The sequence below is a fragment of the Pongo pygmaeus genome, chromosome 6 (genome assembly GCF_028885625.2).
Source record: "Pongo pygmaeus isolate AG05252 chromosome 6, NHGRI_mPonPyg2-v2.0_pri, whole genome shotgun sequence".
Classification (NCBI taxonomy): domain Eukaryota; kingdom Metazoa; phylum Chordata; class Mammalia; order Primates; family Hominidae; genus Pongo; species Pongo pygmaeus.
The window spans coordinates 20,330,949-20,350,768 of NC_072379.2; the positions used below are offsets into that span (position 1 = coordinate 20,330,949).

General features: G+C 41.6%; 1 protein-coding gene across 7 annotated transcripts in view; it reads right to left on the bottom strand.

Moving 5' to 3' along the window:
* The window catches only part of LOC129040477 (S-adenosyl-L-methionine-dependent tRNA 4-demethylwyosine synthase TYW1), a 268,106-nt gene that overhangs the window by 115,465 nt on the left and 132,821 nt on the right, over positions 1 to 19,820 (bottom strand). For all 7 annotated transcript variants that reach the window (XR_010127062.1, XM_054495067.2, XM_063668309.1 and 4 more), the window contains one exon: positions 5,913 to 6,048. Coding sequence is in view for 6 of the 7 variants with exons in the window: in XM_054495067.2 (XP_054351042.1) it covers positions 5,913 to 6,048 (136 nt within the window). In the remaining variant the exon portion in view is untranslated. The remainder of the gene's footprint in view (positions 1 to 5,912; positions 6,049 to 19,820) is intronic.

The following is a 19,820-nucleotide window of genomic DNA, read 5'->3' on the forward strand; positions in this document are numbered from 1 at the left end:
ATCCACTAGACATTACCTGATGCCTCAACACGAACTTAAGATGCAATACACTTACACTTCTCTAAAACAATATTAGGTAAAAGGTCTGGAGGGAACCAGTTTACTAAGGAGTTAGCCAGCTTGCACACACTGGCTTTAGACAACACATTTGCACAAATCAAGCACAGCAGACTTGTCTGATTCCAGAAGTGGCTGAAAACAGTATAACATTTTAGCTAAGCAGAGCAGGGTAAAATGGCATTAAATCCAAGCTGAATGGAATCAGTCCTGGGGGATCTATGCCTGTGGACAGGGGTCCCACGGTTTACATGAAAGTTAAAGCCTTCAAAAAAGTGGCAGGAAACAGATATCCAGATTAGCCAGATGGGTTAAGGCTCAAGAATAGACTTTGGCACCGATGATGAGAGGTGGAAATAAAATAGGTCAACAAGAAGGGAAACTTGTCAGAACCATGAAAGGGAGACGAGTTCATCCTAAAGAAAAGGAAAGAAGAAGATATATTTCATTGACTCCAAGAAACTCTAGGATAAAGGCCATGCCATGATTTAATGTACCATTATCTTATGCTTCTCCTTTGTGAAAATCTCAATGCCACCAATTAAACGTAACATGTCATCTCTGGCTGCATTCAATTTTCAAAATGTTCAAAAGTGACAAAATGTGCATGCTGCAACTCGGGAGTAGCTGAGACTTTGTCTTCAGTGTGCTAAGGACAGAAAATGTGACCGTCAGGCCTCTAGGATGGGAAGAAGGATGCCGGGACATCACATACTCCTGCTGCTCCCTACTACTGGCCAACAAGCAGGAAACTGAGCAGGATGAATGACTACACTGTCTTTAACATGACAATCACAGAGAAGTGTAATGACAAGGAAAAATACTTATGACACGATGTTAAAAAAAAAGTAACACATAAGATGGAATTAAGTTTGCAAAAAAGCATGTCCTCCCCCAGTGGATTAAGTAGAAGCACTTCAAATGTTAATTACTGTGTTAAGGTCCTGGAATTATAGGTAATTTCTTTCCTTGCTTCTTTATATTTCTCTTTACTTCCCCCAAATTTCCATAAGCAGCACATAATATTTTCATAACCTGATATAAGGTCAAATGTGAAATGTTTGTTTTTTAATTGCAAATTGTGGGCCACATACATAAACTGGTTTATTTAAATATTAGATAGAGGGCTATCTCATTAATGTACAATAAGCCTTTCGTAACAATGGAACAACCATTATTCAAATAATGATGTCAGGTCAGAGTATCCTAACATCTGTAGAGAGAGGGCCAATGGTCATTGTTAACGTGCAATGCAAGAAATTATGTTGGTCATTTTTCTTTTTTAAATATGAGGTTTCAAGAATGTTAATGCTATTACTTAAACAGAGAAAACAATTAAATAGTTCAGTTTACTACTGGATCTTGACCTTGGCATAATCATAGTTCAGCAGAAACACATCTGGTCACATTGCTGATACAAGTTTACTGCTAAAAGCTGGCAGTGTTTTCTTGTATAAGATACATTTCTCTTTTTTACAAAAAATGACTGTTTGACAAGTAGCTATCGTGGACGGAAATTGAAGCTAACACATTTTTTACTCTGGTATCTTGATGGAATTGGTTTTTAGCCCACATACTCAAGTACCAATATATTTCTCTCCTCATATTGAAAAGGAACATTTTGACAAAGGATAAAGATCTGGAAATGTAAACATTGTACTTGCCAAGAGTTAAAAACAAAATATGCTACCTTCTTCTTTGGGTAGTACTAGATCAGAAATAGGCTGAAAATCTTGGGACAAATCAAAATTTTTTGTTTATAAAGTTTAAGAAATCTTCAAATGCCTTTCCTTGCTCAGGCATAGTAAAAGTCTAATCAAATAACAGAAGATAACAGTATGGATGTTCTAATTAAAATATCTGAAATAACACTCTTATTTATAGTAATCTGGTATCATTTGAGTTTTTATTTTTTATTGTAATATATTTATTTTGAGACAGAGTCTCGCTCTTGTTGACTAGGCTGGAGTGCAATGGTGTGATCTTTGCTCACTACAACCTCCGCCTCCCGGGTTGAAGCAATTCTCCTGCCTCAGCCTCCCTGGTAGCTGGGATTACAGGTAACTGCCACCACTCCTGGCTAATCGTTTTTTGTATTTGTAGTAGAGACGGGGTTTCACCATATTGGCCGGGCTGGTCTTGAACTCCTGACCTCAAGTGATCTGCCCACCTCAGCCTCCCAAAGTGCTGGGAATACAGGCGTGAGCCACCGCGCCCAGCCAGCATTTGAGTTTTTATATGTTTGACCCTAGCTAATACATATAACTACAAAATATATGTTTTAAGTGCTAAACAACAGTAAAACAAATCTTTCTTAATAGCATCTACTATGTCTTATAAGATCAGACATTCAGAAGGAAATAACAGCTTGAATCAACTTAAAGGAAAATTTTTAAGAGCAGCATCCTGCCACAGATCTTCTCTTACAAGGCAACAAAAACAATGCCAAGAACAAGAAACAACTCTAATTGCTACAAAATGCTCAGAAAGTCATTGCCCTAATGTGTGGGCAGTTTAAATTGCCCAAAGAAACATTCCAACAAGAATTACATAGAGACAATAATGACTTCTATTTAAGATGCTCCTGGGTTGAAATTATTTTCTAACTTTAAGTTACTGCATTACTGTCATGAGCAAACCCAGAGTAATTACAATTGAATTCATCACCCAAAGGCTAGTGACTTCAAGGTAAGAATTCAGTTTTTGGAACATTTTGACCAAAGACAGGAAGTAAACTATTAAGCTATTGTGTTAATGTTTCCTTGTCATCTTCCATACTCAAAGAACACAGCCTAGATAACAATGTCAGATGGGCCTGACTTTGCCAGCTCCTGCTGTTTACTCCCATTTAAATCCATTCTAATTTTTATGCTATGTAAATCCAAGACCGCTTAGAAACTAAAGTAAGGCCTTTTTGCATTTCTTAAATAACATCAGTATTAATAACCAAAGAAGGCATGGATTTAATTTCTCGGGCATAAAACAGCAAAAGAAACCCACAAAGATTTAATCAGCTGGACAACTGGTAAAACACATAAGGGTACTTTACAAATCTCTGTTGAGTTTCCCCCATTCATTATTTTGAGAAACAGGCTGGGTGCAGTGGCTCACACCTGTAATCCCAGCACTTTGGGAGGCTGAGGCAGGCGGATCACTTGAGGTCAGGAGTTTGAGACCAGCCTGGCCAACATGGTGAAACCCCATCTCTACTAAAAATACAAAAATTAGCCGGGCATGGTGGTACGCACCTGTAATCCTAGCTACTGGGGAAGCTGAGGCATGAGAATCACTTGAACCCAGGAGGCAGAGGTTGCAGTGAGCCAAGATCATGCCACCACACACCAGCCTAGGCAACAGAAAGAGACTCCATCTCAAAAAAAAAAAAAAAAAAGAAGAAGAAAGAAAGAAAAAAAGAAACATTTATCAGGCCTGGAGCAGTGGCTCATGCCTATAATCCCAACACTTCCAAGGCAGGAAGATTGCTTGAAGCCAGGAGTTTGAGACTGTCTCTACAAAAAAAAATCAAAAAATTAACTAGGCATGGCAGTATGTGCCTGTGGTCCTAGTACTTGGGAGGCTGAGGCAGGAGGATCGTTTGGGCCCAGGAGTTGGAGGCTGCAGTGAGCTATGATGGTGCCACTGTGTTCCAGCTTTGGTGACAGAGCAAGACCCAGTCTCCAAGAAAAAAATGGAAGCATTTATCAAATACCTTAAAGTGTACTATGCTAGATATTGTGCAGAATTCAGAAATAAGTGAGGAATCCAGCTCAGGAGAGAGCAGCTAAGACAAAACAGAAGAAAAACAGTGTTTTTTAATAGATATAAAACTTAGGAAGGGAAAAAGGGGCAGCTAATTGTAATCAGAAAAGACTTTGCAGTAGAGGTAATCACAAAACTGGGTCTAGGAGGTGCACAGAATTTCTACAAGTCAAAGAATGGAAAGAAAGAACATTCCTTCCAAAATCTGGGGAGACAGTAACCAAAGACTCAGAAGGGAGAAGGTGGTGGGCACATGTGCAGAAATGGCAACATAAGCAAGGAAGCATGGCCCTCCTAGGTAATACGGTGAAAAATGTACATCGAGGCCAGACAGTGATGGGTTAGGAATGTCAAAGTAAGCGCTAGGCACAGGAGAGAAAGGCAAGTTTTCTGGGACGGTGACTCCCATATCTGGCTGCATACCAAATGATGCCTGGGATGTCTGACAAGCAGATCTCAGATGCCATGAGGACCAGGAAACTGTCATTTTTTTAAGCTCCTGGGGTGATTCTCATTATCAGTCAGATGTCAAGAAGGCACAAAGAACGCTTAGAAAAGTGACAGAAAGGAAGCAAGGAAGGAAGGAAGGAAGGAAGGAGGATTAATGGAAAAGTAGAACCAGATGGTTACTTTAGGTGAAAAAGAAAAGGAAGGTAAGTATGCCATATGAAAACACACAAGAAAGGCCAAATGTTTGCAGAAAATGACATTCAATGTGAACATTCTGAGGCTATTGATGGCTTAGGAAATTTGGTTCTAGAAATTCAGGAAAATTAACTTCATATTTAAACGTATACTATTTGCAGACACTTTTTTTTTTTTTTTTTTAGATAGGGGTCTCACTGTCACCCACGCTGGAGTGCAGTGGCGCAATTTCGGCTCACTACAACCTCTGCCTCCCAGGCTCAAGTGATTCTCCCACCTTAGCCTCCTGAGTAGCGGGGACCACAGGTAATTTTTGTATTTTGTTTTTTGGTAGCGACGGGGTTTTGCCATGTTGCCCAGGATGGTCTTGAACTCCTGACCTCAAGCGATCTGCCCACCTTGGCCTCTCAAAGTGCTGGGATTACAGGTGTGAGCTACCACACCCAGCCTGCAGACGCTTCTTTTAAGGTGGTTATGTACAGTCGGCCCTCCATATCCGTGGGCTCCATTCCCACACATTCAACCAACCATGGATGAAAAATATTTGGAAAAAATAAAACAATTAAAAATCACACAAATATTTAAAATGCAGTATAACAACTACTTACATGGCATTTACATTGTACTACATATTATAAGTAATGTAGAGATGATTTAAAGTATACAGGAAGATAAGTGTAGGTTATGTGCAAATACTATGCCATTTTATTTTTATTATTTATTTATTTATTTTTTGAGACAGAGTCTCACTCTGTCACCCAGGCTGCAGTGCAGTGGCATGATCTTGGCTCACTGCAGCCTCCACCTCCCAGGTTCAAGCAATTCTCCTGCCTCAGCCTCCCAAATAGCTGGGATAACAGATGCATGCCATCACAACTGGCTAATTTTTTGGTATTTCTAGTAGAGATGGGGCCTGACCATGTTGGCCAGGCTGGTCTTGAACTCCTGACCTCAAGTGATCTGCCTGCCTCACCCTCCCAAAGTCCTGGGTTTGCAGGCAGGCGTGAGCCACCATGCTTGGCCTATGCCATTTTATATAAACTTGAGCATCTGTGGATTTTGGTACCCATGGGGAGTCCTACAACCAATCTTCCATAGATTCCAGGTTGGGTATCTATGGAGAATTGGTTCCAGGACCAATTGTTATTAATTAACTTTGGGAGTATATATACCTCTCTCCTTAAATGAATGAAAGGCAAATGATACATACAAAGCATTGTGCTACAAACTTAAGAGGAACTCAATAATTATTTAACAAATAGTAAATGTTCAAAATTCCTTGAAGAAGGAAGGAAGTCTTTAAAAAGTTGAAAGTTATATTTCATCTTTTTTTATTTTAAAGAGAAAAGAGGAAAAAGTACCTCTGTTCTTTTCTTCCATCTTTCTTTCTTCTTAACTTCAGTACACACCTAAGGGTTGTTTATTTATTTTTAAGATGTCATAATTCTTACCTTGACTGCCAAGGCTTTTAAAGTGTCAAGGAATCTCCGCCAGAAATCCTTGAAGAGTGGGCGGTCGATTTTCTTCAGGCTGTCTTTGGTACTGGCATCCACACTGACATACAGCTGAGTAACTGGCTCGAGGTTCCTTAGTAATTTTTTTTTTTTTTTTTTAAAGAAGAAAGAAAAATTATTCCTCTATCAGGCTTTTCATGATATAAAACTTGCAATCTGTAATAGACATGGGGATTAAACACTTCACTGGGTCTAGAGACTTCCACTTCCCCCAAAAGACTGAACTAATGATTTCAATCATGTGACAAAATGGGATTGGCCTCTGGTTATTTTTTAAATGACTGGAAACCATCCCTAATACATTGAAAATATTGAATTACTTAAAATTGGTCCTTCTTCAAATACTAAGTTTGAATGGAAAATAAACAAAAGGTGATCTAACTTCAGGTCTGATAGCACCAGCCCAGCACAATTAGAGGGGCTCTCTGATCTAACTTCCACACCCACACACTCTGCCAACCACATGGGGTCTGTGCCGCTGGGCCACCTCCCTCCATCAATCACTGACGGAAGTCTTCTAAGGAACAAGAAACAATACCAAAAGCTCAGGCCTTATTCGAAGGACACAGAGTCACACCTATGCTTCCACAAGTGGGAATGGGTTTCATGTCAAGCCTTGGGTGGGCAAACAATGACCTATCTGGGGAACTTTAAGTAGTGCAGACCTAAAACAGTAGCAACCTCATACTTACACAGGAGCACAGCTCAGAAGAAAAAAATGCATTCTTATTTTCCTTGCCTTTACAATCAGTTTCCATGAATACCACTCATTCTCCACTTCTCTCAAATTCACTGCCTCATTTCATCATTTCATTCCTACCTACTAGATTTCTAGTAGGTCCTTCTTCTAGTAGGTCTTTTCCCCCGGCCCAATCCCCAGACAGGATCTCATTCTCACCCAGGCTGGAGTACAATGTCGCAATCACAGCTTACTGCAGTCTCAACCTCCCAGGCTCAAGTGATCCTCTTATCTCAGTGTCTCAAGTAGCTGGGACCACACGCATGTGCCACCACACTCGGCTAATTTTTTAAATTTTTTTGTAGAGACAGGGGTCCCACTGCGTTACCTAGGCTGGTCTGCAACTCCTGGGCTCAAGCAATCCACCCACCTCAGCCTCCCAAAGTGTTAGAATTAGAGGCATGAGCCACTGCACCCGACCCTACTAGATTTCTTGCAAGTTATACATTAAACCTAGACTATACTTTTTCTTTTCTTTCCTTTCCTTTTTTGAGATGGAGTCTCCCTCTGCCACCCAGGCGAGAGTACAGTGGTGCAATCTCAGCTCACTGCAACCTCTGCCTCCGGCTTCATGTGATTCTCCTGCCTCAGTCTCCTAAGTAGCTGGGATTACAGGTGTACCCTGCCACATCCGGCTAATTTTTGTATTTTTAGTAGAGAAGGGGTTTCACTATGTTGGCCAGGCTGGTCTTGAACTCCTGACCTCAGGTGATCCACGCATCTTGGCCTCCCAAAGTGCTGGGATTACAGGCATGAGCCACTGTGCCTGGCCTAGACTGTACTTTTTCTAAAGCCTCTCCCCTTCTCTCTTCAAATGGGTCTCATAATTCATTCTCTTCAGTAAATTTAGAACTAGAAGAAATTCCCCCTTAAAAATCTTCTGATCAAATTCTCCCAATATTCTTTTTCTATGAGGATTCCACAATTTATTCCACATTTCCACCTAGAAGTTTTATGCATTTTTTGTTTCAAAGTCCATGCATTTTTAAAAAATGAAAATATCATTCACATGCCATACAATTCACCACTTTAAAATGGTTTATGTGCTTTATATACATACGTATCAGTGGCAGCCTTATCAATCTTTGAGTTTAAGACCTTGAAGAGCAAGAATCCTGTTTTTCTTTCTATCCAGCCACACAGGCAGACACTAAAGCTACTTTTTAGGAGATATTGTTGATTTCAGCAGACAGAATTTTTAGGGAATATAGGCCAAACAGATGCTTGCAATGATGTGGCTTAGTGATATATAGAAAAATCACAAGTGTCTAGACTTCTACTCACTTCTGTTAAAAGTGGAGAGGCTCTGGCCAGAGGTGATTAAGATCCTGGCAGGCTCTCATTGCTTTAATGCCTCTGCCATACCGATATACTAAGGGGATCCTTCACAGTTCAGGTAATGTGTCACTACTGAGCAAAGCACATTAATTACTGAAAATGTAAAACAAAAGCATCAGTAATAACAGCATTCTGTCTCATCACCCCTTTGCTGAGTGCCTCTTTAATAAAAGACAAGCTACGCTTCCTTAACTGGACTTCTATTTAAAAAAAAAAAAAAAAAAAGGACTGTCTTAATGGTTACTGCTGGCTATCATCATCTGATAACTAACAGGACTTTGTCAAAAGCTTCCTGATGCAAAATGAGAACTGCCCTGACCTTTTCACTACGCTTCCATAACTACTTAAGATTATGAACAGTACATTCCAAAGGCCATACTCCTTTTACAAACCTCTATCATTTACAAAATAGGAAGCCCTGGGACACTGACATTACCAATAAGGAATTCTAGCCAATACTAGGTGTCTGAGATACTACACTCAAGGAAGTACAATAAGGAATTCTAGTCAATACCAGATGTCTGAGATGCTGCACTCAAGGAAGTCTACAGATCTCTTGTCAAGGAGCAGAGGAAGAATGGAGAAGAGGAAAAGGTCCCCAGGAATTACAGAGCTCATTTCTAAGGGGCTCAAAATTAGCAAAGAGACTTTTGGAGATATTTTCTGGGCTTTAGGGATCTTATTTCTGCCTCACACTGGTCTCTATTCACCCAGAAGAGATAATGAGGCTCCCAGTAGAGTCACTTATCTGTCTCTATTCTATACAGAGATAACAAATGTTCCCAAAAAGCAAAAGAGTCTTACATCATCAAAATCATCATAATAATTCCTGTATCTGAGAATCTCACAGCACTGCTGGGAGTAATTAAAAAGGATATCCTCTGCTCTCCCAAAAAAAGACAATATTTAAGACAGACAACCTTAAGCCCAATCCTCTGTACAAATGCCCCAGGATTCTTGATGTGAGTACTGTAAGGACCCTTCATCTTAATTTTAAATCTCTGAGTGAAGAATTATCATATATAAAAATGTGCTGATGAACATAAAAATCCCTCTCCCATGTTGCCTTTCTGTAGAGATTATCAGGCCTCTTTCTACCTTCAAAGGCTCAGAAGGTAGAATAAGGCCTGACATGTCTGCAGGAAAAAAAAAGGAGAGAGATTTATGTTTGTAAGAAATTCAAGTTAAACAGTGACTTTGAAGCTCCTCCTTGGGATAAAAACAAGTGACCCAAACAAGCAATGATATTAAAACCTAATCTCTAAGACAATCTGGGGCTGTCAGATCAAGCCAAATAGCTCAGGAGGAAGAGAGGAGGAGGGTGAAAGAGAAGGAGAGAATTATTTACCACTCACCGAGCTGGCACACTCTGCTGTGTGCTTTACCCTTCTTGATCAGTTCACTGAATCCTCACAATAAAACGACCACGTAGTTGCTACTTATGCCCATTTTAGAGACGATGAAGCTGAGGTTCAAGAGGTTAAGTAACGTGTGCAAGGATCTATAAAGAATAAGCATCAGGCCGGGCACAGTGGCTCATGCCTGTAATCCCAACACTTTGGGAGGCTGAGGCAGGAGGATCACCTGAGGTCAGGAGTTCAAGACCAGCCTGGCCAACATGGTGAAACCCCATCTCTACTAAAAAATACAAAAATTAGCCAGGCATGGTGGCGCACACCTGTAATCCCAGCTACTCAGGAGGCTGAGGCACAAAAATCACTTAAACCCAGGCGGAGGCTGCAGTGAGCCGACATCGCGCCACTGTACTCCAGCCTGGGCAACAGAGCAAGACTCCATCTCAAAAAAAAAAAAAGGAAGAAAAAGAAAAACAGTAAGCGTCACGGAGATTCAAGTCCTGAGATGACTCCAGAGCCTTTCTTAACCCTGCACCATGATGGCAAAATCCACAGTGTGGCTCAGTGTTCAAGTCACAGCAGTTACACGTAACAAACAGTATTCCATAAATGAAAAATCCAAGAGAACACGGATGATCTGTGAAATGCAGATTCTGACTGCAAAGTCCTAAGAGAAGCCAAAACAACAAGTCCTCAGGAAGAAATTCTGAACTTAGTTCTTTTCAGGGGCTTATGCACTTCATTCAACATTTATTCAGGGACTACTATGAACTGGACACTGAGGCCAAGAGGCTCAGCCCTTAATATTTACATTCTGGAGGGAACAGAAGATGGATGAGAGTCCCACCACACAGCGCCATGACTAAGGTGGGAAAAATGTAATGGGTATAAGTGGAGGAGTGAGTTGATTTTGCTTGGCAAAATCACACAAAAGATGTAACAAGGTCAAAGTCAGAGCTGATCTCTGAAGGACACAGAGTGCATCAGGAAAAGAATGAGATCATTTCCAGGGATGTCCAAAGAAGAAATGCAAAGGCCCACAGCTGTGAGATACAGCAGGATAAAGGAATCACAAACTATCCCCCGTGGCTCTAACATGGCAAATGGAATTGGGGGATGCCTGCAGTCAGGTCTCATGTCCTGCCAGGGTTAGGTGTGGCTTACTGAAGTTTTATGTAGCCAGTGACACAATCAGATCAGTGCTGATGAAAGTCATGTGGCTCCAGTGTGATGGATGGATTAAAAAGCCAGCACAGTACACCATTCTGCATCTGGCTCCCCTGTGCCTCCCACTTATCACCAATCCAACAACCTCTTAACCACAATTTAAAAATCCGAAAAGCTCTAATAACCGAAAGGTTGCTTTTCTAAGTTTGGAGACATACTTACCTCGTTACAAAGCTCTTCGTATTGTTAATTTTTCCTTTTTTTTTTTTTTTTTTAAAGACAGAGTCTTGCTCTGTCACCCAGGCTGGAGTGCAGAGGCATGATCTCAGCTCACCACAACCTCTACCTCCCGGGTTTAAGCAATTCTCCTACCTCAGCCTCCCAAGTAGCTGGTTCTACAGGCACGCACCACCACACTTGCCTAATTTTTGTATTTTTAGTGGAGATGGGGTTTCGCCATGTTGGCCAGGTTGGTCTTAAACTCCTGGCCTCAGGTGATCTGCCTGCCTCGGCCTCCCAAAGTACTGGGATTACAGGCGTGAGCCACCGTGCCTGGCCTAATTTTTCCATTTCTGTGACTAAGCATACTTCATTGTAGAACTAATTACATGTGTGTGGCTCTAGGGTGCTGGAGATGTTCCATAAAATACAGTGGATAAACTGTATTGTCTTTCTAAAATTCTGAAACACTTTTGGGCACAAGGGATAAAAGACTGTGAACTTGTAGAAATCATTCCATATCAATACATAAAGAGCTTTTGCACTTTCTTTTTTTTTTTTTTGTGAGACAGAGTCTTGCTCTGTCACCCAGCCTGGAGTGCAATGGCACAATCTTGGCCCACTGCAAACTCTGCCTCCCAGGTTCAAGCGATTCTCCTGCCTCAGCCTCCGGAGTAGCTGGGATTATAGGCACCCACCACCATGCCCAGCTAATTTTTTGTATTTTTAGTAAAGACAGAGTTTCGCCATGTTGGCCAGGCTGATCTTGAACTGACTTCAGGTGATCCACCTGCCTCAGCCTCCCAAAGTGCTGGGATTACAGGCGTGAGCCACTGCGCCCGGACCTTTCTTTGATTTTCTAACAACTACAGAGAAAGAATGCACTTTGTGATTTCTCTTTGATATTCTGGTTATTTAACAGTATGTTTAATTTCCACATATTTGTGAATTTCCCAAATTCTAGTTTGTGAAGTTCTTGGTCATTATTTGTTCAAATATTCTTTCTTCTCATTTCTCTCTCTCCTGTCCTTCTGGAATTCCCTTTATAAATATGTTGGCATGCCTGAAGGTGCCCCATGGGTCTCTGAGAGACTTCAGTGATAGTCTATTTGATGAGTCATCACTTTCATACTTTTGTTTCTTTGAAAATGCTTTTCTGGCCAGGCGTGGTGGCTCACGCCTGTAATCCCACCACTTTGGGAGGGCGAGGGGGGCAGATCACTTGAGGCCAGGAGTTCAAGACCATCCTGGCCAACAAGGTGAAACGCCGTCTCTTCTAAAAATACAAAAATTAGCCGGTGTGCCGCATGCCTGTAATCCCAGCTGCTCAGGAGGCTGAGGCAGGAGAATTGCTTGAACCCGGGAGGCAGAGGTTGCAGTGAGCTGAGATTGTGCCACTGCACTCTAGCCTGAGTGACAGAGCAAGATTCCGTCTCGGAAAAAAAAAAAAAAGAAAAGAAAATGCTTTCCTGTAGTTCTTTGAACACATTTTAAATAGCCAATGTCAAATCTTTGTCTAGTAAGTCCAACATCTAGGCTTCCTTGTAGATGGATTCTATTCTCTGTTTCCTTTCATGTGTATAGGCCACTTTCTTGTTTCTTTGTATATCTTGTGGGTTTCTTTAAACACCAGACATTTTCTTTTTATTTTTTGCGACAAGGTCTCACTCTGTCCCCCAGGCTGGAGTGCAGTGGCACGATCATGGCTCACTGCAATCTTGAACTCCTGAGCTCAAGCAACCCTCCCGACTCAGCATCCTCAGTAGCTGGGACTACAGGCATGCACCAAAACACTTGGCTAATGTTTTAATTTTTTGTAGAGACAGTGTCTCACTATGTTGCCCAGGCCAGTCTCAAACTCCTGGCCTCAAACCCTCCTCCCGTCCCAGCCACCCAAAGTGCTGGGATGACAGACATGAGCCACCACGCCTGGCTATTATTTTAAATATCATTAGTGGCAAATCTGGAAATCAGATACCTCTCAATCCAGGTTTGTTTGGTTTGGTTGGTTACTTTGGTTTTGGGCATATTGTTTTGTTTGTTTCTTGGTTTTCTTTTTTGCTGTTTGTTGTGTTTATTTTTGCTGAAATAATTTGGTAAATTCGATATTCATTGTTGTGTTTGGCCACTGAAGTCTCTGTTTGGTTAGCTTAGTGGACAGCTCATTAATGGACAGAGATATCCTTAAATGCTTCCAACTGGTAAGCCTCCTAGCCTTTGCCAAGGGGCTCTGTGTTTTTGTTAGGGGATGCCTTCATCACCCAGGCAGGCAGTTTGCAACTCTGCCTTGGTTTTTGCTGCCTGCTTACTCAGGAAGAACCGAGAGCACAGGGCCTTCTCAAGTCTTCTCTGGCATGCCCACAGCCCTGATCGTGTGAGTGGGGTTGGTGATTCCCAGGAATACGATGGAGCTTTTCAAAGTCCCCTATGACATCTCATGGCCCAGCTTTTCCTTTTCCATTTATTGGTGAGCTTCTTGTTTGCCCTAGCTGTTAATGCCACTTGAGGCAGCTTTGTGAAGCTAAACAATCATCTATAATTGTTTAGGAGAAACATCCAGACAAAGGCTTTTTGCACCAGACAAACTTGAGTCACTTCAAATAGAGACAACTCCTGTGAGAGAAAGTTTCCAGGTTTGCCATACAAGTCATATATAATGACAATTTCCTAGGAATGAGACTTTGAAGGAGTTCCCACTCTGTTTTGCCTCCTCCCACAGCTGCCAGGCTGCTGGTTTTTACTGTGGTTGTGAGCTGCTGGTTTTCTTTTTTATTTTCTTTTGAAAGGGAGTCTTGCTCTATCCCCCAGGCTGGAGTGCAATGGTGCTATCTCGGCTCACTGCAACCTCTGCCTCTTGAGTTCAAGCGATTCTCCTGCCTCAGCCTCCCGAGTAGCTGGGATGACAGGTGCCCGCCACCACGCCCAGCTAATTTTTGTATTTCAGTTGAGATGGGGTTTCACTATGTAGGTCAAGCTGGTCTTGAACTCCTGACCTCAAATGATACTCCCGCCTCAGCCTCCCAAAGTGCTGGGATTACGGGCATGAGCCACCGCACCCGGCCGAGCTACTGGTTTTCAAGGCTAGAGAAAGTGAGAATGGAATAGAACAAGTTAACATCACAAAGCTCATTTTTGTTACTGAGATGCAGCCATTTTCTCATGAATATATGCTCCTCACATTGTTGCACGCCTTTGGTTAATTTCCACTGATAAGAAAAAGTCGCTTGTGACCATTTTTGTCAGAATTCTCATTGTTTTCATGGAGAAACAGGATTTTTAAGGTCTGTGCTTTGCTATTTCTGCTGACATCCAACCCACATATTTTGTTTTCTTATCTATCATCATTCATCAATATATTTTCTATTTCCACTGTAACTTCTTTTTGACCCACAAGTAAATAAGAAGTGTGTTGCTTAAATTTCAGAATATTCTAATTATCTCTTAGTATTGGTTTCTAGTTTAATTCCATTGTGTTCAGATATCATGCTCTATACAATTTCGACCCTGTTTTGAAATGTCTATAATGTTCAGCAAATGGCCATTTGGTAATTTTTCTGTGAACAAGTTCTGTGCTCTCGAAAAGAATCTGTATTCAGGCCAGATGCGATGGCTCATGCCTGTAATCCCAGCACCTTGGGAGGCCAAGGCGGGCATATCAGCCGAGGTCAGGAGTTCGAGACCAGCCTGGACAACATGGTGAAACCCCGTTTCTCTCAGAAAATAAAAAAATTAGCCAATGTGGTGGCATGCGCCTGTAGGCCCCTACTGGGGATGGTGAGGTAGGAGAATCACTTGAACTCGAGAGGCAGAGGCTGCAGTGAGCCGAGATTGCACCACTGCACTCCAGGCTGGGTGACAGGGTGAGACCCTGTCTCGAAAAAAAAGAAAAAAGAAAAAAGAAAAAAGAAAAAATCTGTATTCCAAAGTTTCTGGTTGGAATGCTCTATTTCTGTGATATAGGTTAAATTTGTTAATTCCATTGTTCAAATCTTCAATACTCCTACTAATTTTATCAGTTTGAGAGAAATCAGTTAAAAATCTACTACTTTGCAGTCTGTCAATCTTGAGACTATATTATTCAGTGTTAAAATTTTTGACTTGTCACATGATTTTATGTTTCTGGTGGGCTTAACGTTTTATTATTAAGAAATGTCCATCTTGTCTGGGTGCAGTAGCTCATTCCTGTAATCCTAGCACTCTGGGAGGCCAAGGCAGGCAGATCACTTGAAGTCAGGTATTCGAGACCAACCTGGCCAACATGGTGAAACCCTGTCTCTACTGAAAATACAAAAATTAGCTGGGCATGGTGGTGCATGCCTGTAATCCCAGATACTCAGGAGGCTGAGGCATGAGAATCGCTTGAATCTGGGAGGTGGAGGTTGCAGTGAGCCCAGATCACGCCACTGCACTCCAGCATGGGAGACAGAACAAGACTCCATCTTAAAAAAAAAAAAAAAAAAAGTCCATCTTGGCCAGGCATGGTGGCTCCCACCTGTAATCCCAGCACCTTTGGAGGCCAGGGTGGGAGGATCACTTGAGCACAGGAGTTCAAGACCAGCCTGGCCAATATAATGGGACCCTGTCTCTGAAGAAAAAAAAAAAAAGTCAATCTTATCTCAAGTAATGGGTTTTGCCTTAAAGTATATTTTGACCAACATTACATAGCCTGCCTTTGCAAAGGTGAAACTTCCATGTTTCATGTCTTATCTCACATACTTGCAATGCCACCATAAGGTAGTCATTAATTATTATCATTTTACAAATGAGGAAAGCGGGCACTGAAAAGTTATCCTCCAACGTCAGAAAGACACCAGGAGATCCAGTCAAGATTCAAACCTAGATCTTTTCTAGCCCAGAGCCCAAGCTTTTTGCCACCGCTCTGCACTTTCTCTCTCTCTCTTTAGCCCATCCAGACATGCATGTTTCAGAAAAGTATTCCATGAATTCAAAGGCAGGAGAGAAAATTAGATTTTAAACTTCATATGTTTAGGGCAAACAAGATAGGCTAGAGGGCGGGGAACTTCTATTGAAAGAATCAGGCCGTATTTACTTCTATTGAAAGAAACTTCTATTGAAAGACTCAGGCAGTATTTACTTCCATTGAAAGAAACTTCTATTGAAAGAATCAGGCAGTATTCAACCTTCATTTCATTGTAGCTGTTTTCTGGAACCATTATGAGCTAACACATACAAGAACACTGCATGTTTATTAAACTTCACTCATCTCTTCAAACATATACTATGCACCTAATATGTAAAGAGACATCCAGTTTATAGAGGTTCTCTAAAAGATGGGGTGAATGTCTCAGCAAAAACTAAAGAAAACAAAACACAAAGCAAACAAAACAGAAACACAGAAGCAGCAGAGGAAAGAGAATAAAGTTCCTACACAGTTTCAATGAAAAGGTGTTCGAAAGTAAACATACACAGGGATGAAATTTGGGAGCAGGAGGTGAGTCTGAGAAGTTAATCATGTCATAGTTAAATGCTGAACACAGCTGTGTCTTCTTATGATAAACCTGCTAGCAGCTAAAAAGCTTTAGATTTACAGTACTCACCAAAAAAGAGCTATGAGATTCTAAATGTAAAATTTAAAATAATGTAAAATAGATGATTATGATACGTAACAGTTAACGTGGACTAAATATGAAGCTAAGAGTTTGTGAGTCTACAAATGACTACAAATTTGACTCTGAACTCTGGCACACTCATGAAGTGGGAGATGCTGTTACAGGATTCAAATGTCCACAAGGTAAGAACAAACCAGTTCTCTGAGATTCCTCAGAGGGAAGAAGCTATTCAGTGTTGGGAAACATCCTCCTCAACAAGTTCCTTGCCTTACAACACGAGGCCATACAGAGATCTGCTTTTACAAGGTGTCGTCAGCATTACAGCATGGAGCTAGTATAAGAAATGACTCCATGGAGTCTTCTATCGCAGCAATAACATCAGCTATGATGCACCTCTCTAGGACTGCAAAGCTGAATGCACAGATGGTACAGTGTTCTGGAACAAAGTTCTAAACTCACATGTCTACTGGGACCAAGGAAATAATGTGAGTCAAGTAAGCCACTTTTAAGAAGGAAAAGAATTCTTTGTATCAAAATGCGGATTGCATATGAAACACATGTGAATATTCTCTCTGGCCAGGCACAGTGGCTCACGCCTGTAATCCCAGCACTTTGGGAGGCCAAGGTGGGCGGATCACCTAAGGTCGGGAGTTTGAGACCAGCCTGACCAACATGGAGAAACCCCGTCTCTACTAAAAATACAAAATTAGCCGGGTGTGGTGGCAAATGCCTGTAATCCCAGCTACCTGGGAGGCTGAGGCAGGAGAATCACTTGAACCCGACAAGTGGAGGTTGTGGTGAGACGAGATCGCACCATTGTACTCCAGCCTGGGCAACAAGAGCGAAACTCCGTCTCCAAAAAAAAAAATAAAAGAATATTCTCTCCTCTCTCAAAAGTTCTTTGTGCACCAAAATGCAGACTGCATATGAAACACACAAGAATATTCTCTCCTTACTCAAAGTGATATGCTTTCTTCCATTTTTCTGGGACTATGTGGCCTCTCAGTCTACCTTTCATTATTTCACTTTTTTAGAAATGGTGACAGGAATTTCTCTGCTATAAGAAAATCAACTGTGCAATTCCTCTGACAAGTGGCAGATGACACTCAGCCTCAGGGCTGAAGAAACAGCAAGACGGGAGGAGTGTGGGAAACTGAAAACCACAGGGCTTCCTGGAAAAGATAACTACTCCTTGGCTCTTGACAACTTTTGCCAGATCATCTTTTCAAAGTCAAAAGTCCAGATTTTATGTAAAACCTCTTGGTTTTTCAACGTTGGCTCCAAAAAAAAAGTGATAAACAGGCTGTAGGAAAAGCAAAACCTACTTCTTATCAACTGAGGGTTTGAGACCTCTGGGCTTAAGGAGAAAATGGATTGCATTTCATCTGGGCTATTCACATAATTATAATCATCAACTGAGTTTCTGAAGAATACTGAGCCCCAGTAGGTTCAAGGTTATACTCTTTGACAAGTGTGGTCTGTTGCGCTCTATGTAGACTGCAAATGTGGCCATCGACTCCTCCTGTCCCAGTACCCAAGTGCCCCTGCCCTGTAGATCTGAGTGCCTTCTCATTGACTTGAAGCTCCGCCGTGTGACTTGCTTTGGTCAATGGGAAGTGAGCAAATATGATACAAGCAAAGGCTTGAAAGATGCTCCTGCATTGGGGCATCTTTGAAACCCTGCTCTTTGAAACCCTGCCACCCTGTGATAAAGTGCAGCATAGCTGCTGGGGGATGAGAGGCCATGTGAATAGAGGCCCCCGGGCCCCAGCCCAGCCCATCATCAACCAGCCAGCCCTGGCAGATCCACCCACTGAGCAACACTGAGACCAAGCAAAGCCACCCAAGACCAAAAGACTTCCAGGCTGATCTGCAGAATTATGAGCTAAATAAATGATTGTTAGTTAGTTTGAGGTGGGTGGTTACAGCAAAAGAGAACTGACACATATTAAAATATATCAGTACCTTCCTATCAAGAAATGGCTTTTTTCTTGTCTAAGCCCCACCAGGCCTATTTAACATGAAGTGTGTTACACATTCTTGTCACTTTTATTAACCTCTGTTTTGACAAACAAAAGCATAAAGCTACTCAGAGAGCAAAAGCTTTCTGATTTGCCTAAGGTGTTTGCTTCTACACAGCATCCACAACCAATATCTGGCTCTCCCAAAAGTCCTGGTGGACCACTCACTGTGAAAACTCCTCTAAGGGGCAGAACTGTCAGTAAAGAGTCTGATATAATTTGGCTCTGTCCCCACCCAAATCTCATGTTGAATTCGTAATCCTCAATGTTGGAGGAGGGGCCTGATGGGAGATGGTTGGGTGATGGGGACGGACTTCCCTCTTGCTGTTCTCGTGATAATGAGTAAGTTCTCACGAGATCTGGTTGTTTAAAAGTGTGTAACATTTCCCTTCCCCCTTCATTCTCTTCCTCCTGCTGTGTGAAGATGTGCCTGCTTTCCCCTTTGCCTTCCGCCATGATTGTAAGTTTCCTGAGGCCTCCCCTGCTGTGCTTCCTGTACAACCCGCAGAACCGTGAGCCAATTAAACCTCTTTTCTTCACAAATTACCCAGTCTCAGTTAGTTCTTTATGGCAATGCGAGAACAGACTAATACACAGTTATCTGCTTTGGAGCTGGAGGGAAGACTGAAACCCTTTTAGGGAAAGGTTTAGTACCCTGAAAAAGCCACTAGCCTGAATATAATACAGATAATTGACAAAGTCAAGATTCCCTGAAAAGATACCAGAGTACAGGTGGTATTGCAGTTACTTACAAAAAAAGAAAATCTAATTTAAAAAAATACAAAATAAATAGGCCACCCAACCACCCAGAGAACATTATTACTTCCTAGTGTGTGTGTAAGGTCAAACGCCCCTCCCAGGTTTAAAATAAACCTACTGACTGTCAAGCTGCCCTTCTTGTTTCTGTCTTCTTCCTTTAATTCTTGCAGTGTGCTCAAAGATGAGATGGCTGCAAGAGGCTCAGCAAACAGCTGAACTTGCTGACTTGCTGTATGAGCTGACTTGCTGTATAGAATTAGCATTATCAACATTAAAGGAAACTTCCAAAATACATGGCCTCTGTGTTCTATTAGTTAATCTACAGCCTTATTTTTCTGAAAGAAACTAAGACACCAGAGACAACTGGTATTTTGATTCCTCCTATTCACAGAAATAAGTAAGATTATCTCCTCTTAGAAAACTTCTTCTTTTTGTTTTCTCTTGGGATATGGGGGTTGGCAGGGAGCGTCCTTAGTTTAATTCGGACAGGCCTCAAGTCCTGAAAGTATTAGTTTAAAAGTAAAGGCCGTCTGAAGACTATCTTGTTTCACTACTCTATAGCCCAGAGTGTTTGAAACTTGTGGTTTTATGACACATCATAATATCTAGCATGGCAATTCTCATCATTTTGTTTTTGAAGTTTTTTCTAGATAATTCAAATCTTTCATTGGGAAAAT